The sequence below is a fragment of the Spea bombifrons genome, chromosome 12 (assembly GCF_027358695.1).
Source record: "Spea bombifrons isolate aSpeBom1 chromosome 12, aSpeBom1.2.pri, whole genome shotgun sequence".
Classification (NCBI taxonomy): domain Eukaryota; kingdom Metazoa; phylum Chordata; class Amphibia; order Anura; family Pelobatidae; genus Spea; species Spea bombifrons.
In genome coordinates this window covers 3684311-3712152 of record NC_071098.1, presented here as the reverse complement: position 1 = coordinate 3712152, position 27842 = coordinate 3684311, and the positions used below count along the sequence as shown (strand labels likewise).

At 46.1% G+C, this 27842-nt stretch overlaps 1 protein-coding gene across 11 annotated transcripts in view; it reads left to right on the top strand.

The window, feature by feature from the left end:
* Nucleotides 1-23498, top strand: part of KIF1B (kinesin family member 1B) — a 60033-nt gene extending 36535 nt beyond the window's left edge. For 5 of the 11 annotated variants that reach the window (XM_053451999.1, XM_053451995.1, XM_053451998.1 and 2 more), the window contains 28 exons: nt 96-168; nt 8541-8637; nt 9063-9211; nt 9638-9816; nt 10074-10211; nt 11655-11903; nt 14238-14356; nt 14549-14634; nt 14903-15032; nt 15238-15400; nt 15696-15786; nt 15906-16015; nt 16119-16174; nt 16789-16897; nt 16974-17040; nt 17419-17503; nt 17600-17705; nt 18809-18923; nt 19173-19306; nt 19413-19474; nt 20356-20501; nt 20696-20935; nt 21041-21112; nt 21292-21413; nt 21510-21659; nt 22309-22501; nt 22602-22720; nt 22903-23498. In XM_053451999.1, coding sequence (XP_053307974.1) covers nt 96-168; nt 8541-8637; nt 9063-9211; nt 9638-9816; nt 10074-10211; nt 11655-11903; nt 14238-14356; nt 14549-14634; nt 14903-15032; nt 15238-15400; nt 15696-15786; nt 15906-16015; nt 16119-16174; nt 16789-16897; nt 16974-17040; nt 17419-17503; nt 17600-17705; nt 18809-18923; nt 19173-19306; nt 19413-19474; nt 20356-20501; nt 20696-20935; nt 21041-21112; nt 21292-21413; nt 21510-21659; nt 22309-22501; nt 22602-22720; nt 22903-22945 — 3403 coding nt within the window. In that variant the 3' untranslated portion in view covers nt 22946-23498. Of the gene's footprint in view, nt 1-95; nt 169-2128; nt 4020-8540; nt 8638-9062; nt 9212-9637; nt 9817-10073; nt 10212-11654; nt 11904-14237; nt 14357-14548; nt 14635-14902; nt 15033-15237; nt 15401-15695; nt 15787-15905; nt 16016-16118; nt 16175-16788; nt 16898-16973; nt 17041-17418; nt 17504-17599; nt 17706-18808; nt 18924-19172; nt 19307-19412; nt 19475-20355; nt 20502-20695; nt 20936-21040; nt 21113-21291; nt 21414-21509; nt 21660-22308; nt 22502-22601; nt 22802-22902 lie in introns of those variants that run through there. The other 6 variants (XM_053452003.1, XM_053452002.1, XM_053452001.1 and 3 more) reach the window with 3 other exon arrangements.
* The last annotated feature ends 4344 nt before the right edge of the window (nt 23499-27842 follow it).

Genomic DNA, 27842 nt, shown 5'->3' with positions numbered 1-27842 from the left:
AGATAGGGACACTCGGGTGGTATGAAGAAGCAGTATGTTTGTGAGATATGGATGTACTTGTTGTTCATGCCGTTAACTGCCCCTTTACACCCCAGGCTTCAAGAGATGGAAATCCTGTACAAGAAGGAGAAGGAGGAGGCAGATCTGCTTTTGGAGCAGCAGAGACTGGTAAGCGTCTCCTTCGTCCGCCTCTTCTTTCAACAGACAGGGCAGATAAGATAGTTTCAGCTCTTCTGCACGATGCTTTTCTGCTGTTTGCAAACCTTAAACATGTCACCGGTGTATCTGGCTGCACTCCGCTCTCTGTCTCCTACGTGTGAAACACCAACGCATGATGCGTGCGGCGCGCTGCCCTTTAACCCTAGCAAATACCCTCTCCCGGGGCATAACGTTTATCCCCGAAACAAGAGCAGACAGACTCTGGCCATACTGCTGGTGTAGAAGTACAACTCCCATTACCCTAAACCAGCCTCGTTAACTGTCCAGGGATCTGCAGAGATCTGATTTCCCATCCTCCTAACCTGATATACAGGAGCCCCTGAGCCTTGCAGTGACAGTGTTCTCGGTGCTTGCTCTGCATGCGTTTTCTCTCCCTTTCTCTGCATGCGGTTTAATTTTTGTCTGACTTGTACCCAACAACCTTTATCTCGCTGTACGAGGGGGTTTTAACCCTGTAGCTTCTCTACCTTCATATAACCCGACTGCTGAAAATGAACTTGGGACCGAGCGCCCCAGGGGCTATATTATAACTTAAGGGACGCTCAGCCGCAAGCTACTTTACAGCAGTCGTAAGATATACCGATATATATATATATATAAATATATATATATATATATATATATATATATATATACACATACATATAGATATATATTATAATATATATAGATATATATCTATATATATCTCCCAGGGAGCTTTTAGTGTCCGATTATAGTTTGCTCTGTGTAATTTAAGTTTTTTAGATATTTTTATAGTACCAAAAGTAATCAGGAGTTTTTTGTAGTAGAATTTATTGACTGTAGAAAAAATCATCTTCCTAAATCAGAACATACGACAGCCTCTGTTTCCGAAACGTCACTAATTATTATCACAAAAAGCCTTAGAGAATCAAACAGCAAATTTGTGGGTTAATAATTTTTGTTTTTAGTACTTTTAGGATTTATTTATTTATTGGTCTCCAGTTTCTTCCCTTTTACCCGATCCTTGTTAGCGTTGCTCTAGAATAAGATTATAAACTCCCGTTCTGTTAACCTGAGTTTAGATGACAATGTGTTTATTTCACGTTTATTGCGGTGCTTTTATTCATACATACTGGGCCTAGAATAGTTTAAGTCTTATTAAGATTATTTTTGCTCTTCACCTTTGATATACGGCAAAGACGCAAGGTGAGGTCACATTAAATTAGAGAGAAAAAAAGCAAGAATAAAATAATAAATGATAACCGGTAAATCGCGTTGGCCTCTCGATGACACGTATTGTGTCCCTTTAAACTCCGCGATGACTTCACGGCGCTTCCGGTGTCTTCGCGTTCTTCTTCGTCTCCACGCGGGGCTCTTTCACGGTTGGCGTCTGCGATGAAAGGCTTTGTAACACCTTGTTCTCTCTCTTGAGCATATAACACATCTACCAACGGTCTATAAAGCAAAAGACTATAAAACAGCATCCGAAACCTGCATCTACTAACCAGCGTTCACTCACCTTCTGTTGGCTGTTCTTGTCCACCCTGTCCTCTTGCGTCTCGGAGTGGTGGTTTTGCTGTGCGCGGCTACACAGAATTTGGCCAGTGTGTCGTGGGCATGCTAATGACTCTCTTTACACCCCTGTCTCTGTGCTCTCTAAATGAAGGCTGAGTGTCTCTTCTTCTTCTTCCAACTTTACACTCGCACTAGGTGAGGACTTAATCATTCACCTTATCATTCATATTCTTTGCACATTTTTATTTTCCTCATCTTTTTTTTTCTGTATATATTTTACTTTTTTCTGTTTGTCCATAGTTTTGCCGTACTTTTTTTTTTTTTAATATATATTTATTTTTCATTGTTTTTTTTTTGTTTGTTTTTTTTTTAAGTATTTCCATATTTTTGGTTTCTTTTGGGGCCATTTTGATTTTTTTTCTTTCTCAAGGATGCGGACTCCGATAGCGGGGACGACTCCGAGAAGCGTTCATGCGAAGAGAGCTGGCGTTTAATCACCTCGCTGCGAGAGAAGCTTCCGCCCAGCAAAGTGCAGAGCATTGTCAAGAAGTGCGGCCTTCCCAGCAGCGGCAAGAGACGCGAGCCGAACAAAATGTACCAGATACCTCAGCGCCGCCGGCTAAGCAAAGATTCCAAGTGGGTGACCATCTCCGATCTGAAGATCCAGGCTGTGAAGGAGATATGCTACGAGGTGGCGCTCAACGACTTCCAACACAGTCGCCAGGAGATCGAAGCTCTTGCCATAGTCAAGATGAAAGAGCTTTGCGCCATGTACGGCAAAAAGGACCCTAACGAACGGGACTCGTGGCGGGCGGTGGCTCGTGATGTGTGGGACACGGTAGGCGTCGGAGACGAGAGAATCGAGGACGTGGTCGCTGTCGGGAAGGGGCCGCCGGATGTGGACGATCTGAAGGTCCACGTTGATAAGCTCGAGGACATATTGCAGGAGGTGAAGAATCAGAATAACATGAAGGACGAGGAGATAAGAGCCTTGAGGAACAAAATGCTGAAAATGGAGAAAGTCCTACCTTTGATAGGATCACAGGGGGAGCGCAGAGCGAGAGATGGCAGCACCGAAGGCGAGAGAAGATTATCAGAAGGTGATAAATGTCGGGGTGAATCGAACGGAAAGGAAGAGCAGGTGGCAAACCAGCTGGAGAGCGATCCTTTGTTCCGCCGAGGACGCTCGCAGTGGATGAGACAGGAGCAGATCAAGTTTAAGAACCTTCAGCAGCAGGAGATCGCCAAGCAGCTACGACGCAATAACGGCCCTCATCGTTTTATCCCACCGGAGAACCGAAAGCCTCGCTTCCCCTTCAAAAGCAACCCCAGCCACAGGAGCTCCTGGAGCCCCGGCACCCACATTATCATCACAGATAAGAAAGTCATCGAGGTAAAAATCCCCAAAGAGGCCGAGATCAAAGAACAAGAAGAGGTGGAACCAGAAAAGGAAATATGGAGCCCGTACAGCCAGTCTCGTAACCAGCAATGGATACAACAGCAACAGCAATACAGGAATTATAGCAACAACCACAATCCCGCCTCTGGACGCTGGAGAAGTAACTCTTTAAATGGCCATCAGAAGGGACTCCGACGACAAGCGTCCGGCTCCTCGGAGTCCCTGCAGTCCTGCGATTCCCAGCCGGCCGAATCCCATCACCATCATCAGGCGTACCAGCAACCGCCGCAGGATTGGAGCACTTACGACTCCATGGAGAGCGGAGTGAACAACGCTTACCACAAGCAGCCTGACCGACCCCACCACTACAACCAGTTTGTCACCCCGCCGCGCATGAGACGCCAGTATTCAGCTCCCAACCTAAAGTCAGGCCGTGAAACTACTGTCTGAACAGCTGTCTGCCGCCACAGCTAGCACAGAACGGCGGGCCGAGCGGCTCCATGTGCAATGTGACCCACTAAGTTCTCCAATCGGTTTTTTATGTATATTTTTGACAGTCGGTTGATCAGCCATAGCAGTGTTGGGTGTATCACCACTCTCTCATTCATTAAGTTACATTTTTTGTGTATGCCTGTAGTGTGCACCCCGGTGAGAGGCGGTGGACTGGTTGACGATGTGTCTACCTGTGCCATGGAGTCTTGTTTTGCTTCTTCTAACTGGTAACCAGTGGGAACCCCTCCGTCCGTGTCCTGAAGGCACATCTACCTCTCCCACCTCTCCCTGCGCAGTATTAACATTCTCTATGTCTCTTCCTTCTACATACATTATACTCTTCTTAACATTTAACTAAAGGTGCTTTTTTATCCGGGGGGAACCACTTTATTTTTTTGCCCACTGACAACCTTTTTTACCCAAAACAAAAGATTACCTCTCACTACATCTCACTACAAACCACTAAACAACCCTGAAGGCGGCAGAGCGGCTCGCGGTCCTCAAAGGAAAACGCAATCGATGTTAAATATTCAACCAGGGGCGGCTAGCTTGTAGTGGGAGATCTCGCAGTCCAAGGGGGCCACCATGGGCTCATGTGCTTTAGTCTTCCGCTTTAACCCGAGCTTGAGGACCCTGTCCTGCTAGAAACGAGATAGAAACGATGTAATACTACAAAAAGTATCAGAATCCTCTCTTCGCTCTCTATCATGCCGTTTAAAGGGGCGATAGAGCGAAAACTGTAGAGACTTTTTTAGGGGGGGTTAATATAGTTTAGTAATATTTTTTTTATGTTTATATGATAAGCTTGTGTTTAATGAACTTGCTTTCTACTTGATCTTTGTCCGTGAGAGGACACCAAAGTTTGTAGAAATGTATATTAATTACACTGGAATAATCAAGAAAAAAGTACGTCTGATAAATGTCCGCGGTGCCGATGATGGGGCCGAGCCCCGGGGCAGACTCGGATATTTCTCTGCTATTTACACAATGTGTGAAAGCGACACACATCGCATTTCTTTCACAGCACTGTCTATCTAACCACTTCTTTTTATAACGTAGATAAAATGCATGAAACATAGAAATGTAAAATTTGATGGTAGATAAGATCCTCTTCGACCCTTACATATATAAATATAAATACCCTCACTATACTAACCTGTAGCACTTCTGCCGGAAGGCTGTTCCACGTATCCACCACCCCCTCGGGTGAAAGGGATTACTTCTTACACTACAGCCAAGCCTTCCACCCTGTAGATATGGATTATTTTGCTTGCAGTTCCTGCACCTTTACCGTTTACCGCCATATAAAATAGGAATCATTGACAGGGTATTCACAGAGGGTGGTAGCAAGTAGGTTATTACCGTCTTCGCTGGTTGTCGGATAGTTCTTCATACGGCTTGCGAGAAGGAAGGAAAGCCTCGCGCTGCGCTGATTGATAGGAGTTATCATTTTAAAGATACAGTAAGTGATGCAGAAACTTTTGGTACAGTTTGGGTGCTTTAGGTGGAAATAAACTCTTATTTTTTAACGCTTGAGGAAAATCCCAGCTAAAAGCTTAAAGAACAAACAAAACGTTGGGTTATCTGCGGCTGCCGGCGCTCGTTACTCTGTATCGCCTGATTCAGGCGGCAGATCTAGAATAATAGATAATGAAGGAATAGCATGAAACGTATAAAACATTTGGAATATTGATACAGACTGGATCCACGGATCAGGGATGGTCTCCGTGCGGTGTTTGAGGATATCTATAGACAGGGTAATAGCTTTAGTGTAATTCTCATAAAATATGCTGTGAAAGAGTTAAAAAAAAGTTATATGACATAAACTACTGTAAAAAAAAGAAAAACACTAGCTCCTCTGTAGAGCGTTTTCCGTGGTGGGACAGACCCCCGGTGGTGGGACAGACCCCTGGTGGTGGGACAGACCCCTGGTGGTGGGACAGACCCCGGGAAGGTCTCCGAGGTCTCTCGTACCGGAGTGACGGACGGCTGCCTTTTGGGAAACCTACCCCAGGCTGTCGTCTGCGTTGTGATCCGTGACGCTCTTTGTCGGCCACTAATCTGCTTTTGTGTCCGGTCACCGGCGCTGTCTTTCCATTCTTCTCCCTGTCCCTTTAACCTCGTTAAATACCCGCCAGTCCTGGGGATATCTCGAGGGGTATTCGTTATAAGGTGCTAGGTCTCATATTGTGGTTCTCGGAAGCCGCCTAAAGCTCGCCATTTACCTATAGAGTATTAAACGAGAAGACCCCGCAGAAGAGCCGGGTTATGTTATGGGGGGAGGCGGGGGGGGGCTCATATTCCACCCAACACTGAATGGTTTGATTAACTCCATGCCGAGAGCCGTCCCTGACCGTGTTCTGCCTCCACCTGGTGACGGTCCGGGATGGATCTCTCTTTGTGCCCCGTTTGGCGCCCTGCTTCCCGCGCGCTGCCGGCGTCGGCTGTACGTCTGGCTACGAGCGCCGGGAGTATTCTCCTTTTACGCGGGAAGCGGCCATAGTGAAACTGCCGATGAGGACGGTCTGCTTTGGTTTTCGTTTCTTGGTTTTGAACCCGTTGTTGTTTTTGTAAATGGTCTGTCGTCTGTTTAAAGGCTGCTGATTAAACATGGAAAAGTTCTGGAAACCTCTATTTTGTGTTCTTTTTTTTTTTTTGTTTCCTCTCGGCCGTAAGCAATATCAGATCTCGTTAATCTAGACGTCAGAATTACAGCATTCCCATAAACCTAATGAAAAAACAAATGACAAAGGGCTGTTTTCCTGATAAATACTTATTTTCGAATGATTTGGGTAAAAAAACAACAAAAAAAACACTTCTTCCCCACCCTTCAGTCCGGCATCAATCTGAAGCTACGGTCCGATTCTCTTGGGTTTTTCGCTCCGCTGTAAAATCGCTTCGACTTCTTCCACATAAAGGGGAACTTCCCATAAAACAAGCATAACCCCTAGCGCTGTATACATTAATAACCCCCAGCACTGTATACATTAATAACCCCCAACGCTGTATACATTAATAACCCCCAGCGCTGTATACAGTAATATAACCCTCAGCACTGTATACATTAATAACCCCCAGCACTGTATACATTAATAACCCCCAGTGTTGTATACATTAATAACCCCCAGCGCTGTATACAGTAATATAACCCCCAGCACTGTATACAGTAATATAACCCCCAGCGCTGTATACAGTAATATAACCCCAGCGCTGTATACAGTAATATAACCCCCAGCGCTGTATACAGTAATATAACCCCCAGCGCTGTATACAGTAATATAACCCCCAGCGCTGTATACAGTAATATAACCCCAGCGCTGTATACAGCAATATAACCCCCCCAGTGCTGTATACAGTAATATAACCCCCAGCGCTGTATACAGTAATATAACCCCCAGCGCTGTATACAGTAATATAACCCCCCAGCGCTGTATACAGTAATATAACCCCCGGCGCTGTATACAGTAATATAACCCCCAGCGCTGTATACAGTAATAACCCCTTCATTAGTCAGAGACCTTCATTAGTCAGAGAGTCCAGCTGGGTGATTAAGACTGAGCCAATCTATTGTTTCCCACAGGCAGTATGATAAGGATAAGGTTAGATAACAGAGCGAGAACTCAAATGGCTAAAATGCAGCTCCCTGAAAACATTATATTATATTATGGGGGGAAAACTATAAAAAAAAATAAAATAAAAAAATTGCACAATATTTTGGAAAACTATTTTTAATCTCATATTAATAATAAACAAATCTGGTGGTCGATCGCCTTTAAAAAATAATGTAATTTTTATAAGATTATTATTAAGAGTCATTTTTTATGGCTATTTGGTTGAAAGAACGGTCTCTGGAAGAGACATCAAAGTTTCGGGTCCCTGATTCTCACTCCTCCCGTTACTTCTCATGCTTCATACGGAAAGTCTGTTGGCTGGAACGAGAGATGCCCCGGGATCGTTCCGGACGGGGAAACGTTGCTATGGTCCTTCTTCCAGCGATGGAATTATATCTCAGATGAAATGAATATGTGTTGCTTTGTGTGCAGATAGAGCAACCGATAACACAAAGCTGCCAATACGGGCCAGGCAGGCGAATAATCGATTCTCTACAAAGACGATCCGTGCAGAATTCATGGGCGCCCATTCCAGAGAACCAGGGTGAAGCGTTCGGGGTGAAAACAAAGACTGTTGCCATAGCAGCGGATTCTTACTACACACATGTTCTGGTTTTGTGTTCTCGAAATAAAGCGTTACCGTCGTCTTGCAGATGTTTTGAAGGATCTTCAAACATCATCCTCATAGACTATCACCTGCTTGTCGGGGGTACTCCCGGCTCGGGTGGGTTTAATGGCCTTATTCCAATGGCAAGCACCTTTGCGTGAGACGTTTATAACCAACCCATGGTCAGGGCGGGAAGGATAAATACAATTTACACCAAAAACATTTGGAACACACTTTTTCCGATAAATGAATCTTCCCACCTCCCTTCCGTTCCTCCCGTCTCACACCATCGGCCCTCCGAGCAGACTCTCCATTCCCACGCTTATAACCTTTATACTTAGATTGAAACGAGAAACGTTGGCTCCATAAGTTACAGTAACGCCGAGCCAAATCCTTAAACAGCTCATCCTCGCCTCGATTCCGGTTTTTAGAGGCCGGTACTGCGTTGTCGAAGGGCTGAGCAGAGTTGCTGGTTTTAAGGGACGCCTGTGAAGTCCAAACTTGTTTTGATTTCCTTCATATCATCCTGTGTTACGGTTTGCCTGCGTTAACCATGATTTTGGACACGCTAACAGCCAGAAAGCCAGGTTTCAGTCTATTGTTAGGATAATAATTTAGGGGTAACTATTACTGCCCCTTTGAGGAGCTAATCGCCCAACGTCTTGTCTCCCTGCCTGCATGTAATGCTCTGTCTTCACGTTCTGCACGTCTGCTCTTTTCTCTCCATCCTCAGGATTATGAAAGTAAACTCGAAGCCCTCCAGAAGCAGGTGGAGACCCGTTCGCTGGCAGCAGAGAACACGGAGGAAGAAGAAGAGGAGGAGGAAGAGGGTAAGAGCTCATATAACAAGGCATTGATGGCCAACATGGCCTAGAACTGCCGTAACTATAAATCAGATAAGGATTAGCCGGGATGATGGGAATTATAGACCAGGAAGAACTACCTACAAGCACCCTTGCTCCATAAAGTTGTTCTTGGGGATCTATGTAACAGGAAATGGTTCACTTATCTCTGTGAGGTCGTAAGCTGGAAGGAAGTGAGGTCATTGTGGACCTGCCCCTCACTGCAGACCACACCGCTTCCTACAGATCTGCGGAAATGTCATAGAAGGACCCCATTTGTTTAAATTTAACCTGTGCCAAATGATTCCATCCCAGATTTGCCCCCGCGTTCTGATCCCGTGTGCCTCAGCCTGTTGGCGTGTGGCAGTCGGTTGTGTCTACACGTCTTAATGCTGTTGTCTCCTTTCTTGCAGTTCCTTGGACCCAACATGAGTTTGAGTTGGCACAGTGGGCATATAAGAAGTGGAGACATCACCAGTTCACGTCATTACGGGACTTACTGTGGGGCAATGCCATGTACCTGAAGGAAGCCAATGCCATCAGTGTGGAGCTGAAGAAGAAGGTAACATGAAATGCGTTGATAAAAACACTACATGAAGCTTACGTATAGAGTGCTAGCGGATTCCGTAGCGCCATCACCATAGGGGGCCTGTGAAAATTAACAATATACAGTTTGACAATAAGAGTAACATATTAATGTGTTGTCATTCTGTTAAATTACGGTTGAGGACAGTTCATGTTGACCTCGAATGCCTTCACCTGTAACTTGTAGGACCTTGCAAGCCCTGGAATCAAGGAATCTGCAGGTTGTTTTGCAGGTGTTAGCAGCCGAGGGAATGCAAGTGAAGTCTAGTCAGGTTAACCAAATAGACCCATTGTGCTCGTGTCTTGAAATGGGTGTATTTTATTTGCTAAACATGAAAAAATAAGCTTGTTAACATCTAACCAGGTTAATTGAGTGCTCTGCTTGTTCTCTCTCCTTCCACAGGTGCAGTTCCAGTTTGTGCTGCTGACAGACACCCTGTACTCACCCCTACCTCCTGAACTGCTCCCTCCTGACGCTGAGAAGATCCCTGAAGACCAGCCGTTCCCCCGCACGGTGGTGGCTGTAGAAGTGCAGGATCTGAAGAATGGAGCCACCCATTACTGGTCTCTGGAAAAGCTCCGGTACGTTTCCCCACCAGTATGCCCAGTACCTCCCTGTTACCTGCAACAGTTTCAACTAAAGATAGTACAACCGTCAGAGTATTATACGTCTCACAAATGTCCTCTCCAGCTGCTTGGTCATATTCACCAAGGTTCTTAGAGCCTTAGACCTTTCCACCAAACAACCAGGGAGAAGCCGACCATTTGGATCAGGCGGGAACTTTGCTTTCCTGTTTATTCCTTACTCAAGTTTTACAATTCTCTCCCCCCCCCCCCAGGCTACGGCTGGAACAGATGCGAGAGATGTACGATCGGGCCGGGGAAATGGCCTCCAACGTGGCAGACGAGAGCGACACTGTGATAAACGGCAGCGACCCATTTTACGATCGGTTCCACTGGTTCAAGCTAGTTGGAAGGTAAACCCCGAACGTTATGTTGAGCGACCCTTCGTAGAGTGGCAGTTTGAGCATGCGCGTGTTCTAGCCAAAAGCTATATTGTGCCTTCAGGAATAGTCCTGCGCCATAAAACCAATCATAGGAGATCGCTCAAAGGAGCTGCTTAAGGTTAACCTCTAAGCGCAGCGTTGATCTCGTCCTCATACATTCTAAACTGGTTACGCACACACTCAACTTCTTCGTGGAAGGAGAACGTTTGCGATTGTTCCGTCATCCATTTTATTCTCTCACGGTTTAAGTACTTTTATGCTGTAGCCGATGGGAAAGTTGCCATCATTTTTTTTATCTTTTATTATGTTTTTTTATTTTTTCTTATTTTGATGGTTTCTTTTTTAATTATTTTGTTTTAAGCCCAACATTTCTGCATTTTACGCTTCTGTGTTCCAAATATTAACCCAAAATATACCCTCACACTGACAGTCACAAGGTCACCTCTACAACTCGGACGTGTTCTTTGATATTTAAAATAAAAAAGTAAGAAAGACATTTTTTATTCTTATATGTTGGCAACGAGCTGATCTCCTGCTGGCCTCGAATGGTTATTAACTGCGTTCCATTTGGTGCTATTATCACGCGCCGCAAAAGTTCTTGAATTTTTATGTTTTTTGAAGGTTTTGACCTGCTAGGGAAAGACAAAAACTCATCACACGCTAACATTCATATTGAAGATGCTAGAAACATAACTTGTATCTCATTTATCGGGTCTGCGTCCTATTTGCCCATGTAATTAGGTGCCATGTTTTCTCCCGGGGCAATCTAATCCTCCGGCACGATTCTCATGGGGGAGAAATGTAATTAATGCCGTGTTTTATACTGGTGGTAATATAATCCTTGCCGGTTATGGCATTCTGGGCCATGTTTTGCATTGGGGGCAGGATAATGAGGTACCAGATCTCACTGTGCCGGTGGCATTAATCTGGAATAGCCTCAGCTTCCCTGTGACGCATCTTTATTGTAGAACCTGCTGGCTACGCATGGTCCACTTGGTCCATTGTAACGCCTTATCTGTCCTTTGTGGACCCTGAAACAAAGTTATTCTAACAGGTCCTGCCTTAAAGAGCAGAATATTTACCAGGCTTCAGGTCCCCGGGATTAATTCACGTTTCTAACGATGGGTGACTCGGAAGCTGAAGGTTCTTTTTGAGCCCCAGAAGCAGCAGAAATGCAGACTCTTTCCATACATCTTAATTTTTGTTTTCTGTTGCTTCCCGCTGTGCTCGGCTTTTAATCTTCCCCCCGTTTCCTTTATCCTGCCAATACTTTGCTGCCCCCCCCAGCCCTCCTTGGCTCGCTTGCGTTTCATGAATTTTTGGTTTTGCCGGTTTTGGCGTACGACCCCCCCCCCCCATCCCTTCCCTCTGCCGCTGGGATGTGATAACGACTCTAACGTTACAAATGTTTAGTTCTCCTATATTCCACGGGTGCGTGAACGAAAGGCTGGCGGATCGCACCCCGTCCCCCACCTTCTCAACGGCAGACTCCGACATCACCGAACTCGCCGACGAGCAGCAGGACCAGATGGAAGACTTCGACGACGACCCTTTCGTAGACGACACCAGCTCCGATGTTGGAACCGAGGAGGGATCTGATCTCTTCAGCGACGGCCAAGACCCTTTTTACGACCGCTCCCCATGGTTCATTTTAGTAGGAAGGTTGGTGAGGTTGTGGTAAGGAGGAGAAGGACAAGCTCTCTCAGAACCCACATCAAGAGCGTGCGGTCCTCATGTATAAAATAGTCATGGAGACACAAAGCAAAGATCGGAGATCGGCCCCATTCGGCCCCCGTCTAGTCTCCCATTTCTCCTGCTGTAAAGACTCAAACCTTAATCAGTCGTTGGTCTCGTCTTAGATTCAGGAGCCGTATGCCGATCCCATGCATGTTTAATACCCTCACTGTATTACCCTCTACCACTTCTGCTGGGAGGCTGTTCCACTTAGGTACCACTATTCTAGACACACACACATTACATTGAGATTGTATCATGGTGAGACAATTGTCGGCGTTCTCGAGGCTCCCTGGGCTGGAAGTTCTCGCAGGGAAGTGAAGGGTTTGTTGGCCGTTCCACCGGCATCTTTATAAAAGCAAAAAGTGGCCGAGCCTCAGCCTCTCGGGGCTTCCTTTTTTTTTGCCCGGTGACTCCTAAGGCTGGTGGGTTGCATAAGAAAGTTTGCGGATTGTTTATGGAAGTTCTGATCCAATTTATATCCACCGGTCAGCTTCATTGAGTCTGACATTTTTAAGTACCTTGCGTTTAAAGGCCACCCGGCAAATTATCCCGAGCCGCTGCCAGACGCAGCCCCCCTGTTATAACCCTTTTCTGCCCCCTGCTTGTTTCTGCCCCGGGGTCCCTCTGCGGTGGAGGAAGGTGAGAGCTTGTCCTTCCCTCTTACACTATGTGGGCAGTCAGTAAAGGCAGGGATCTCGCGTGACACTCGGACCCTCATCCTAATGCTCGTTAGCGGCGCGTCCGTTTGGTTTTCTCGCATTTCGTTAATAAACGAATATCATTTATATTTGATATGTGTTTCTTTTTGTTTGTTGAGTTGTTTTTGCCATTTCATCTCACCGACCTCGCTGCTAACGCCGTCTCTTTCCTCTGTCTCCTGGCCGTGGGGTGGATGCTGCCCGCAGGGTACATTTGGCTCAGTCCTTCCCGGATATTTCTCCATGCGCTGCTACCTGCTGTATGGAAACTCTCTGACTTCTCCTCTTTTCTAATGGGGCCAGCAGATACACCACCGTCCAAAAGTTTGGGGTCACTCAGCTGTTCTCATGGAAAACAAGACTTTTATGGCTGTAACATAATTACAAAAGGGGTTTCTAACGATCAATTATCCTTTTAAACTTGGATCAGCGAACACAACGTGCCATTGGGACACAGGAGTGATGGGAGTGATAAAGGGCCTTTGGAACACAGGAGTGATGGGAGTGATAAAGGGCCATTGGAACACAGGAGTGATGGGAGTGATAAAGGGCCATTAGGACACAGGAGTGATGGGAGTGATAAAGGGCCATTGGGACACAGGAGTGATGGGAGTGATAAAGAGCCATTGGAACACAGGAGTGATGGGAGTGATAAAGGGCCTTTGGAACACAGGAGTGATGGGAGTGATAAAGGGCCATTGGAACACAGGAGTGATGGGAGTGATAAAGGACCTCTCAAACGCCTATGAAGATATTCCATTAAAAATCAGCCATTTCTAGCTACAATAGTTATTTACAACATTAACCCCGTCTGCACTGGATTTCTGATCCATTTCATGTTATTTTAATGGACCTTAAACTTTTGAACGGTGGTGTAACTGCTATTTAGTGCCTCTCCTGCCCCTCAGGCAGAATAAAAGCCCCCCACACCAAATGCCCTTTTCTCTCTTTGATGAACATTAGGCAGCCATTACAAACCTAACTGGGCACCCCCCCCCTCCATGAGACATTTAACCCTTTGGATTGTGCCTTCCGCCTGGCTCTCAAGGGGTTAAACTGAGGTCCAAAGCCTAGTTTGACATTTTAATTTTTAGTTTTCCTTTGCAGCTACTAAATATTTCTTTTGTCCCCATTTTCGTGTTGTTTATAATATGATAACTTGGCTTATTAATCCCATTTTTTTCTGTTTGCATTTATTTGTTTTTTTTTATGTTGCTCGTATTTTATATTCTGTTTTGTATATTTGGGTTGTTTTTTCTCAATTGCCTGCAAATTTGATTTTTACAAAAGGGGGGGTTTACCAAGTAGGAAGGGGTTTTCTTACTCAAAAATCCCAGCATCTAGGTGTTATCACGCACAGGTCCCCTCGTCAGCTGTGCATGCGTAGCGTGGTCCGTCATAGCATTCCAGTTCATCCGTGTGGCCTGTTGGAGGCGCTCTCCTTTGTTCCGGTGCCGGGCAATAATCCTATGAAGGGGGTATACTAATGGCCTGGACCCCCCCAAGTTGAATTCCAAAATCCTACCTGCCTTAAATGAAACGTCTTCTTTCTTTGTTGCAGAGCGTTTGTATATCTGAGTAACCTGCTCTTCCCGGTCCCGCTGGTCCACCGCGTGGCTGTAGTCAGCGAAAAGGGCGACGTACGCGGCTTCCTGCGTGTCGCGGTGCAAGCGATCGCTGGTGAGTTTATTCTCCTCTTGTTTTGACCTCTCGTCGTTAAGAAATCCCCTCACTGTATTACCCTCTACCACTTCTGCTGGGAGACTGTTCTACTTATCTACCTCCCTATCATTAAAGGCGGTGCACGCTGTACGCTCTATGTGTGTCCTTGTTAAAGAACCGAATCATCCACCGCTTGCGTTTTCTCCATAGGCGATGAGGAAGCCCCAGATTACGGATCTGGCATTCGACAGTCCGGAACCGCCAAGATCTCATTTGACAACGACTACTTCAACAAGGTGACTGATTGGTGTCTGCCTGATTCTAATCTAGAGAATTCTATTAGATATATTATATTTTATATATTTCCTTATTGGGGGTAAAATTTATTTGCTCTTTTTTTGGCCCATGAGGACCTTAGAGGGCATCTGTTGAATAGTCTCAGATCGTGTAAGAAAATAAATCCGTTATCCGGCGGAGTCTGGGCAGCGATTTCTTGGATCAGGATGATTTTTCTGAGTTGAAGCTGTGATTACAAGCCGTGGATTCTGTATTTTCTGTCGACAGAATGACTTCTCGTCCACGGTTCTCACCCGCTCCGGACTGTCCCAGGAAGAGCTGCGTATCGTGGAAGGACAGGGTCAGAGCTCGGAAATCATCACCCCGATGGAAGAGATCAACCACAAGGCAGAGCTGGGTAATAGCAGCGGATCCCGGGGCTGTAAATAATAAAATCATTGTATGTTCTAAATGACTGCACTGAGTGAATCCGATGAGAGGGATCCGCCGGCTGCACAGGATCCTTATCGATCGGTCGATCTGCTCTCACGGACGATCTCTGTTAATAGTCTTTATCACCGGCATCGCAGTCGCCATCGAGTCACCGCTGTCGTTCTTTGTAGACATGAAGTCCGGCAGCCTGCTGGATGGGAAGATGATGATGGAAGGGTTTTCTGAAGACGTCGGAGAACACCTGAAGATCGGCAGCGTCTTCACTTTCCGGGTCACGGTGCTTCAAGCGAGCGGCATCCTTCCTGAATACGCAGACATCTTCTGCCAGTTTAAGTGAGTCTTTTTTCGGGTATCACAGGTTCTTCTCGCTTGGTGCGTGAAAGGGATTACGGGGGGGACACAATCATCAGCGACGAGACTTACGGCTAATCGCATGCTTCCCGCTTGTCACATTGTTACTACCGGACAACCCTTTTATAATATTCACATAGGTGTGTGCTTGTGTGTGTATGTGTGCTTGTGGGTATTGGATATGGTAAATATCGCACCCCGGCCAACGTCTTTGCCAAAAACAGATGTTCTATAAATATGCAGAATTTTTTTAAATGTTTTTCTGTGTTTTTTGCAGCTTTTTACACCGACACGACGAGGCTTTTTCAACAGAGCCGCTGAAAAACAACGGGAGAGGAAACCCGCTGGGCTTTTACCACGTCCAAAATGTAAGCTGCGCGGTTCCGTTACCCACATGCCAAGAATTATTAGAATCATTTGGCTACTTGACGGCCTTAACATTTAATCATTAAAATCCTTTTGATTTCTCGCTGACCTTCCCTCTCAGATCGCGGTCGAGGTCACTGAATCCTTCATTGAATACATCAAGACCAAGCCCATTGTGTTTGAAGTGTTCGGGCATTATCAGCAGCACCCCCTGCAGGGCCAGGACCTCAGGTAAGGAAGCACAAAGGGTTCACTGTCACGGTGGGTCGGGGGGCGCCATTGGGAGAACCCCATCGAGTTCTAACCAGGGTCTCCTCTGGCTTCCTCCTAACAGCCCACCCCAACAATGCAGACGCTACTTCCCTCCTCCGATGCCCCTTTCTAAGCCGGGTAAGTTGTACTCGCCGTCTGTTCGTGCCTTTTGTTTACTCGATCGCATGTTTGTCCCGCGCCTTAACGGAAACCGACCCAGAAACCGAGGTGCGTGTCGCTGAACCACGTTACACACATTTCCCCCGCTGAGCTGAAGATGTTTAATCATTATTTTGCATGTGAATTTTACCATTTTTCTTTCTCTTTTACCCTCCCCCCGCACTCTGCATGGCGATATCACTCCTTTCCCTCCCCAAAATGCCTTTATTTGTTCCTTTCATGCCCCCCCTACCCCGGGGCACTATGCTCAGCCGGGGAGAGGAGGATAACCCTGGTGCGGCACCTGATATCTAGCTATGTCAGTGTGCCCGTGCTGGACGCCCTCTCGGAGCACGCCTATGTGCTCTCCGCCACGCTGCAGGACAGGGCCGACCACCTGCCATCTTTTCACTCCCTGCCGGTACCAAACTGCCAGCCGGAAAGGGCTCCCAAACACGATGGTTAGTAGCCTCCTCGTTACGAGCCTCTAGCAGTGATATGTGGTCCGCTAGCCGATCCCCCCCTTAGATGGTGAGTACACCCCGGGCCCGGGTTCATGTATTTTACAATATTTTTAACATTTTTCATTCCAGTTCCGGCCACCAAACTGAATCCGCTGAGCAAGCCGAGCCTGGGACAGAGCGTCAGCAAATACGATCTGCTGGTTTGGTTTGAAATCAGTGAATTGGAGCCGACCGGGGAGTAAGTGACGAGCGGGTGGCACGCGGGTGTTGGCGCGTATGGGGCAGGTACTTACTGTTACGTTATCTGCCCCTAGGTACATACCTGCTGTTGTTGATCACTCTGGAGGTCTCTCCTGCCAGGGAACATTCCTGCTACACCAGGTGAGATACGTCCAGACGTCCGTCTTTCCTACCTGTGGGCCTCGTCTGCTTTATTTTACCCCAAAAACGACCAAGAACAGCCACGGAAATGCAGTCGCCTTCCGCAGTCTCTCCGGGATATACAATGTTTCCCCAACGTCAAAAGCAATATGCTCACGATCCATTTTTCTGTTATTATGTCAGAAAACACATTTTATAGCGAGAAATGCAGTGATGGGGAAATGAGTTACTTAGAATTCCATGGAATGTTCTGTAAGCGGCTTTTCTCTCCCTAAAATGATTTGAATATGTAACTTAAACGCCTTTTACAGAGAAGGTAAGCTGTACGGTCTAAACCAACCATTAAACCATTTACTAAGCTGCCGTTAATATCCACAGGGCATCCAGCGCAGGATCACGGTCACCATTATCCACGAAAAAGGGAACGAGTTACACTGGAAAGACGTCAGGGAGCTGGTGGTGGGTGAGTGACACGCGATCCGCCGCTGGAGTTTGGAATTTTCTGCAAGTGAGACTCGTAGCCAACGCTCGGCCCTCTGTGATTTGTCTTCCTCCACAGGGAGAGTTCGCAATAAAGCCGAAGTGGACGAGGCGGCCGCGGAAGCCGTCCTTTCCTTGAACATCATCTCCGCAAAATACCTCAAGTCGTCTCATAGCTCCAGCAGGTAATCCTCGAGTGCAGGCGGACGGTCGGAGAGAACGCTAACGACGTCGGGGCGTTCAGGGATTTAACTAAAACGGGGGATGTCCTCATGGGGTGGGAGTAAACGCGAGAAACCAGGACCCTACGGTGTCTCTACCCCGGGGAGATGATGATTCCCGCCATTCCGCCCTCAAAGAGCTAGCACTCCAGCCAAACCGCACAGATTGGGGGAATTTAATAGGTTTCTGGTTAAAACGATACGTTGCTTTGCTGTATTTTTTTTATTACATTTGAGTTGCTTTTCATTTTCTCGTTTTTGTTTTTTTTCTCTGCTCGTTGCGTTCTCTGTCCGTCTGCGGCCCCCCTCCGTTCTGTTACCCCCGTCTGTCTCTGTCACTAATGGCAGCTTCTTCTTCTGTGTCTTGCAGGCTGTTTCTTGATAAGGATATGCCTAGGTATTCTTCCGCTTTGCTTTTTTTCTTTTCCGCACACATAAAGATTCTCGCGCGGAATGCTTTATGTCTCCTGCCTCTCCGCGCTTCCGTACCCCCGACCTCTGCGCTCTCAGGGGGTTCCGCTTTACGTTTATGTCTCTGTCTTTAGGGAGACTTCGTATGAGGAGGCTATTTTATGGACATTAAACGGCACAGGCCAGCCAGCTACAAACCAATAAGTAGAGTGTAAAAGCATTTCTCTAACAGTTCCAGCTTGGGGGATAAGAGATCGGGTAAAGAAGCCGAGCGAACGACTTCGATTCTTTCATTTGGGTTTTAGCGTCACATTTAGAGAATAGACAGAGAAAGACTTCATGCTAGAAACGGAGAGTTGGGATAATAAGTAGACAAAGTCCTCTGTTTAGTAAGTTTGTAAGATATGGTGTATTATGAGGCTACGCCGTCTCACGACCTCGGGGTGATGCTCTTCGCCCCGTTTCGGACCGGGGCCGGCTTGTGGTTGAGTCTCGTCGGATCCTGTAGCCTGCGTTAGATTTCCGCGTAGTCTTTTGTGTAGAGCCGTCTTTGTGTCGTTGTGTATGTAGATATCTGTAGCCCGCGTTCCTGGAAGACCCGTCACGTAACACACACGCCGGCTGTTTACATGCGAACCCTCTCTCTCTCTCCGTAGGACGTTCTACCGGTTTGAGGCCGTGTGGGACAGCTCTCTGCACAACTCCCTGCTCCTGAACAGGGTCACCCCCTACGGCGAGAGGATCTACATGACTCTGTCGGCGTATCTGGAGGTAAGTTCCAGCGTGTATGGATCGCGCTGCATTATTTTTGGGTTAGATTGGGGAGCTGGATGAGTCTAAATGCCCCTCTGTGTTTAATAAGCGTGTCTTGGGGATACCGGCCCCTTTGCTGGGACTTGGTAAACGCCTCCACTGCCTTTCCGTCCACATAGAAAGCACCCCACGGGGTATTAATGACGATGCAGTGTGAGCCCGTCCGTGAAGGGGTTAAGTTCCTGATTGTTGCTCTGATCTCCCCAGCTCGATCACTGTATCCAGCCCGCGGTGATCACAAAGGACGTGTGTATGATCTTCTACTCCCGCGACGCCAAAATCTCCCCTCCGCGGTCCCTGCGCAGTCTGTTCGGGAGCGGATACTCCAAGTCTCCTGATTGGTAAGCGTGGGATTTATCATTATTATTATTTATTATTGATTATTATATGATTTATTATTTCTAATATGCCGTGAACACCCGATCATCTCTTGTCTCTTCCAAACAGTAACCGCGTGACCGGGATCTACGAGCTCAGCTTGTGCAAGATGGCAGATACCGGGAGCCCAGGTGAGCGCGGCACCCCCGACACGTGTGTGTATAGAATGCGTGTCCCAATCCACGGGTCGGCGACCGCGGGGTCGGGGATACCGTATGTGCGAGAGGTCTTTCACCTGGAAATTCCTTTACATTCAGCAGGTTACATTACAGTACATGGCCAATAATAACTCACAGAATAAACCCAATCTGTGTACATTTTATGCATGTTTTAGTATAATATATTTATATATTTTAATGACACGGTTGTGCTTTTATTATGTTTTATGTGGACTTAGTACCTATAGTTATAGTTAGTAATAACCCATTACTTGTTATTTAATATAGGAAGCTGACCAGCGATACTGCAAAATACCCAATACCTTAGGAAAACTAAGATATTTACTAACAAATATAAAAGGAAAATACATGTAACTCCAGAAGTTCTTCATATTGGAAGATATTGGGTTCATGTAATGTGAGGAAGTTTTACTTCCTCACTGAGAGGGTGGTAGATAAGTGGAACAGCCTCCCAGCAGAAGTGGTAGAGGGTAATACAGTGAGGGTATTAAACATGCATGGGGTAGACATACGGCTCCTGAATCTAAGACGAGACCAACGACTGATTAAGGTTTGAGTCTTTACAGCAGGAGAAACGGGCGACTAGACAGGGGCCGGATGGGGCCGATCTGCCGGCAGGTTCTATGTTTCTGTAGTGAAGCTGTTCATTGGGTATGTTGTGTAAACCCTTTGGGGGAATCTGGTCCTGGCTTCTTGGAGCAAATTAGACCTTTTCGTTCCCGGAACCCAGTCTGGACGTTGCCTCCTGATCGTGCGACTTTAGGAGGAGGAGGAAGAGGAGGAGGCTTTGTTTTGTTTTTTTTTAAATTGGATTATTTGTGATTATTCTTTAGGAATGCAGCGAAGAAGGCGAAAGATCCTGGATACGTCTGTGGCTTATGTCCGCGGGGAAGAAAACCTGGCCGGCTGGAGACCTCGCGGGGACAGCCTGATTTTGGAGCATCAGTGGGAACTTGAGAAGATGGAACAGCTGCATGAGGTGCGGTCATTGGGATTATCGGAAGGCCGATCCCCAGTTGGGGTGAATGTGTCTTCAGTGGGTGTTTGACATGTTTGAGAATTTCTGCGACCTCCATCTGCTCAGCGCTGGTAGAGAAACATCCCGCCGCTTCTATATCAATCTTACCTGTGCCGCACGTTGAACACCGAGTTTTCTGTACTTTTATTTTTCAGGTGGAGAAGACAAGGCACCTCCTGTTGCTGAGGGAGAAGTTGGGTGACAGCATTCCCAAATCCCTAAGCGAATCTATTTCTCCGAGCCTCAGCAGCGGCACCCTCAGCACCTCCACCAGCATCTCCTCCCAGATATCCACCACCACCTTCGAGAGCGCCATTACCCCGAGCGAGAGCAGCGGGTACGACTCCACTGACGTGGAGAGCCTTGTGGACCGTGAGAAGGAGCTGGCAACCAAGGTAACCGGCGCGGGCAGCGGCTGCCGCCATTCACTGCTGCCCTGTCCCATCATGAAGTCACGGGGGCCTCGTGAGTCTCTAACCTTCTGTCCCATTTCTTCCCAGTGTTTGCGGCTCCTTACACACACCTTCAACAGGGAGCTGACCCAGGTGTGCAACAGCATCAGTGATTGTAAGGTGCGTGGGGCGCGGTCCCTGAAAACTGCTTAAAAAATGCTATTTTAGGGGCATCATGGCAGAGTGTAAAGACAGAGCGCGCCATCTTGTTTTACGTGGCACGACCAATAAAATCTAGACTGGCGTTTGATCCGAAGGCTCCTGCTGGCTGTCTGATAATCTCTCTTCTTTCGATGCAGCTGTCTGATATCTCGCCCATCGGCCGCGACCCGTCCGTTTCCAGCTTAAGCAGCGCGACGCTTACGCCCTCCTCCACCTGCCCGTCTCTGGCGGACTCCAGATGCAGCTCCGCCGATCAAAAGTGAGCCGCAAAATACGTGCAAAAAGCGATCGCGTTCTCCATTCTCACTCAGAAACTCAACTAACGGACCGGGGCTTGTTTTTTTTTTCCCCCCAGGACTCCCGAAGCCAATTCTCGTGCGTCCAGCCCCTGCGCGGACTTTGAGCCGTTCCACATGGTGCCGCCGGTCCAGTCGTCGTACTTGGCCCGCGCTGGGAAGCACGAGTTTCTCAATCTGGTACCGGACATCGAAGAAATGAGGCCTGGGTGAGATCGAGCTCCCTGTTGTGTTTGCCGGCGTCTGTGTAATGCTGGCCGTAAGGGGGCGAAAAAACTGCTTTAACAGCTTTATAATAGTCAGCATTTTTAGATCAAAAATTAGAATAGTTTACATTTTTTATTTTTTTTTAAATGCTGTCATTTTTTTAGAATTATTTATTTTTAAAAAATGTAATAATATTTAAACATTTTCCAAACTTTCAGTTTTCACCATACTGGTCTTATAACATATTCCTTTTTTATTTTTATTTTTATTTTTTTTTTAATCCTTTATATGTTTATTTATGAATTTTTTCATACACATAATAAATATAATAGACACAAATACATAAAAACCATACAAAGAAAAGGAAAAAAGAAAAACTCTGTTCCATTATATACTGATACATTGTTGAAGAGAAAAAAAAAAGAAAAAAAAACATATTCCTTTTTTATTGTGTTGAAAAAAAGTGGTTTTTATCTAACTGTACGATGACTACACGGAGAGACTGCCTGGGTTACACGCAGGCGAAGCGTTAATATTCTACACTCCGGCCCTTTGGAACGCAGTAAAAGAATAGTTCACGCGTGTTACGCAGTCACGTGAGTTTTCTTTAACCCTTTTGGATACAAACTAACAAACTCTTGTCTTTCTCAGATCTGTGGTGTCCAAGAAAGGCTACTTAAACTTCAAGGAGCCTCTGTCACACTCATGGGCCAAGCACTTCGTGGTGGTACGTCGACCCTACGTCTTCATCTACAACAGTGACAAGGACCCGGTGGAGAGAGGACTCATTAACCTGTCCACCGCCCAGGTGGAGTATAGCGAAGACCAACAAGCCATGGTCAAGGTCAGTACGAGCCGCTGACGTCCGTGTTCACCGATGCATTCGCTTTCATGCATTCGCCTGATATTCCTCATTCATTTGTTTTTTTCCCCCCACGCTTCAGAGTCCTAACACTTTTGCCGTATGCACCAAGTACCGCGGGATTCTGCTGCAGGCCATTAACGATAAGGATATGAACGACTGGCTATACGCCTTTAACCCCTTGCTTGCTGGCACAATACGGTAAGTCAGGGTCAAAGGATTTTCTGCGCACAATATACTCATTCATTCGCAGAGGATCATCAAGGAATTAAAAAATAATAATACTTATTAAATATTGCTTCCCAAGAAAATCCATTTGTTCGATGCCTACGCGTGAATGATCGCTGTAACCGTCGCTCACTCCTCGTTCCGTCTCCCCGCAGGTCGAAGCTGGCAAGACGCCGCTCTCTCTCCATGAAGTACTGAGCTGCTCCGTCGCCTTCAGATAGGAAGTGTTACCTCCCTTTACTCCTTTTTGTGATTCTTGACAATTTCTCTTTGTCTGTAAACCTGTGGCTTTTCCCCCCAGCGCCTTTTCCCTTCTGTGCTGAAGAAACAAAATAACCCAACTCGTCGCATGTGGCCTAACAGATCAAAGAAAAGACAAAGGGGGTCCGGAATCCCGCGATTCCTCGCTTCTCTGGATGTGTTTAACCCCCTTCCCGAGCAGTTTCTAGTGTCCGTAGCGTAACGCGTCTGTCACCATGTGCATTTTGTTTTCACTTTTTTGCCCCCTTATTTTCCGGGAACCTCCGGCTCCCCCTGTTGGCCATTTCGGGATCCCCCTTCGATGCGCTGCTAACACTGCAAGGGGCGAGCAGGAGTCTCCGTACTGCCGCGGGTCGTCTGTTCTCCCCCAGGTTAGGGCACATATTTGCCCGACGACTGCACTGTGACAATACCAGAGTCGGGGTTCCTACCGGGGCATGAATTTTGGGGCATTCCGCTGAAAATGGTCTCTGCTGCTCACTGTAACAGAAACGGTGCAGAACGGTGCCGCTGTTACGCCGCTTCGTGTCTGTGTACGTCGGCATCCACGGAGCCTCGTGTCTGGAGACGGACCCAAAGGACCACTGCGTGCCCCGCTACAGGCAACGTTATTAATGGATGGGGGGGAGGAGGATGCTGCCGCTTGTCCGTAGTTTTTGTTTTAATGTAAATTAACGTTTTTAATTAGGCTTCATCTCATATTTTTTTTTAAATAAATAAACATCTGACGGTTTCAGAGACCGTGGGAAATAAAGTGGATCTGCATTAACCCCTTAGGTGCCGGATCAGGGAAGCAAGGGGATGCGGTAGTAAGTACCCCTTCTGCCCCCCCTACATAAAAAAATGCAATTTCACCAATCTCTGCCGTTCATAACCTGAGAGGATTTCATGGCTGGTGGTGTAAAGGGGGTTAATGTTATCGGAGGGGGTGATATTAGGACAAGTCGAAGGCTTCTGGATCCTATGATCAGATTAAGAAGGCAGAAAGAACAAAATGTTTTTTTTTGTTACTGTACCCAGTCTGCCCGGTGGCAGTGCCGTCAGATACATGCCCTTCTGGCAGACAGGGGGTTAAGGTGTACCCACCAATGCTTTCAAAGGTCTTTGCTTTGGGGGGGGATCGGGCCAAGCTGTATCCGTTAACCCTTTCCTTTATCAAACATTTTTTGCACAATAATATTGTCCTGTGGCTGTTACCGTTGTCGTGATTGTAGGTATTTTTGTATTGATTGATGTTTTAATTAATTAGCTTCACATTCCTCGTATAAAAATCTTATCGATGATCTTGGTGCTGGTGACGTTAGCTAAATTACTCATAACGATGGACCAAAGAGTTGGCCACGGGGGCCGGGAGATTAGGTGAGGGCGGACACCCCGTGCGATACGTGCTCTGGAACTGGATTGATGGCTAAGCGGGACTGAAGCTCTCTGAGCCGACCAGCTCTGAGACCCCCGCCGACGGGGCATGCCAGGGGCCAGCCAACCTACTGCGCATGGACCAAACCCAGTCGTCAACATCAACCCACCTCCAAAGCACCGAGTATTCAGACGGCACGTGTTCAGGCCATGTATTAGCTAATGCTGCCGGGATTCAGCAGTATCCTCATCAGTGGATCCGGACTGGCTGTCTGGGCAAATGCCCGGCGGGCCGGCGATCGATAGTACCCAATACTTACCGATACTGCTGCTGCGTGAGTGGAAGTCGCACGTATCCGGCGAGTAGCCACACTTACACCATTTGGAGCTGCTGTTCTTAAATTGCCAGGGCCACTTAGTGATCCCCAGTCCTGGCTCTGCTTCACCAGACTCACCTGTACTCAAGCAGAGATTTCTTCTGTGATGTCGTTAAAGTTTACATACAGAATCTGCCCGTTCGCCCGGAGATAATGAAAATGGACGGAAAACCTTTACTTGTAAATAGATTCTTTTTATGTTTAGCTCGCATTCATATCAAGCACCTTGTGACCGACGCACCGGGACGCACACCCTTTAACTCCCATAGGCTTTAAATAGCAACCTATGCACTTTATTTTTCTTGCTGTTACAAAAGTTGATAAAGGGAATTTTAAGTTATTTTTCAGTTTTTGCAGCCCGCGGGTTCCTCCCAAGGCAAAGACCTCTCTTATTAGAGCTTGTTTACAGACTCCATGTTTATTTGGTTATTGATCGTACTGTATTTGCAGGTAATTGCACAGAAAGAGCGCTCGATGGTTGTAGCACCTTTTGTGGTCCCAGGCATTCGATGTCATCTATGCATCATGTTCAATTTTTTTTCTTGGTTTCAGAAGGTTTTGGGTTTTTTTGGGGGGGGGGTTGATTTTTTTGGGGTGCCGCGCGCTGGGTTGGGCCACAAACCCAGATCGGCCTCAGTCGGGACGCAGACTTTGATGTGTATCTGTCGCTTATTATTCGGGTTTAAGGATTTGCTTGAATGTATTTTAGACTGGATTTGGAACCCCACGGATTTTACTATTCCCCGATACTTTGTTTCCTGAAACAATTACTCAGTTGTTTAGAACTGGAATGTATCCATATCTGTGCTTCCTCATCTCCCGAAAGAGCTGGAAAAAATGTCAAATAAAAACCATTTGCTTTGTTGAGCTCACAAGTTTCACGTCTGAGAATAAATTCACTGCGGGTTCCTTTAAGATTTGTCTGCAATCTAATCTCTGAGCGCATGAATGAACCCAGGGTGGTGAATATCATTCATTATCAGCTCCGTAAACTGAGATACTCTGCTTCCACCTCCACGCAAGCAAATGATGAGATGTATGGGTACCTGGGAACTTTCTTATCAGGCTGACCCTGAGATTCATTAACTATTAACACTTTAATAGCCCATTGGGAAGATATTATATAGCGCCTCGCCAAATGTGTCAGTGAAACGACTCGAAAAAAGACTTAAGATACTTAGCTGAGTCACCTGCATTCAAGCAGGTGTATCAATCCTAACATACTGGTGGCAGCCCTGAGCGTTCCCAGGTATGGACATATGGAAGCTATATTACCCTTCGCGTTCTTCCATGTTGCTTTCGTAAGGTTGATCATTGATTAAAATATATTTTAACGCGCTGCTTCGTTGTAGTTATCGCTTAGAGGATGAACAAAAACTTACAGTAATCAAAGTCGGGGATTAAAGGGAAAAACTAAACTAACATTACAAGCCACACGAAAACAGCTTAAAACGGGGTGAATACCGCCTGTAACGGTTAAAAGAATATACACCATTTTTTTCTTCGTTTTACTAGTAACCAGGGTGACAGGTGAAGATTAAAATAGAGTATTAATCCTTCCATGGCGGGGATTTACACCAAACTAACCTTCTTTTCCTGGTAATGTTAGGGTTAACAGCATGATCATTTAACGGACTTAACGAAAATTGAAAGAGGCACAAAAAAAAAACACGTTTTTGGTGCTTTTATCTATTCAGTATTTTTGTTTGACTTTGCAAAAAAATAAACATTTACTTTTTTTTTTGTGTTTCTTGTCGGTGCGTTAAATTTGGGTTTAAAGGGTTACGAGTGTTGGTACGATAGAGTCTGATGTCAGCGAAATCATCCCGTTCTTACATCATTCCGGAAGATTCCAAATGGAAATCACTTTAAAAAAAATATGAAAAGGGGTTATTTATAACGATGTCTCGGGCCGCAAAGTAGAAAAATGGAGATACAAATATTCCGGAATCTAAGAAAAAATAAGCCTGTGAATGAAAGAGCGTGATCAAAAGCCGAGCGCCCCGTATATATATATATATATATATATATATATATATATATATATATACTCATTGTACAGCGCTGTGGAATATGATGGCGCTATATAAACCAATAAACAATTTATATATATAAATATAATTATATATATTTCTAAATTTTGATCCAAAACAACTACTTGATACCATCGCTCGATAAAAATGATCAATTTGGTTCCTATATATATTGTATATTTATACATTCTACTTAAGCTTGTGACATCGTTATAAATCGGCCCCTCTGGGTTATGAGACCCGTGTCTCGTCTCCGGCTGGCACGTTACTGTCCTCTCCCTGTAACATTAATATAGATAATACATAGGAACCCCAGAATGTGGGGGGCGGCATGGCGGACGGATTAAACGGGCTTGTGTAGTCCTGACGCGCTCTCGGACGCTCTACGAAAGAGACCCCCCCATGGCGTTTTTCTTTCTTTCTGTGTTTTATTTTGTAAATATAATTGGATGTGTGAGCTTGAGTATACAATATGTAAATATTTCATGTATTTGTACTACTACTGATCCATTTGCTGTATAGCCTAGGTGTTCGATGCAGATATATTTAACTGTTTATGGTAATCCTGCACCACTGGAACTGTTAGTGAAGCAGACTGAACAATAAAAAATACATGCAGTGCATCAGCGTCTCGTCTGTGGCATTTATTACGCTTATTATCTCATCTACGATATTACCAAAACATTGCAAATATAGACCGTAAAGTGATGTATGGATCAATACGAGGGGTCTTAACGAATGTGACTGCGCGCGATGCGGGGAATCCTGCTCTATACATTGTGCTGCTAGGTCACTAACGCCAATCTATACACACGCTGTTTATATATATATATATATATATATATAGTCCATAAACTGATATTAGTTGATCCAGAAGCCCCGCTGAGACAGTAAGGTCATCTCAAAGGGAAGAAAATTCCTTCTTGGCTCCCAGGCAGTCGGACTCTCCCTGGATCAACATTTCCTTATCTCCTTTCACTCGTGATAACCCCGCATGCGCTTCATATCTAGAAAAACATCCAAATGATTTTTTTGTGTGTGGAATATATTGATAGAATTGGCCAAAAT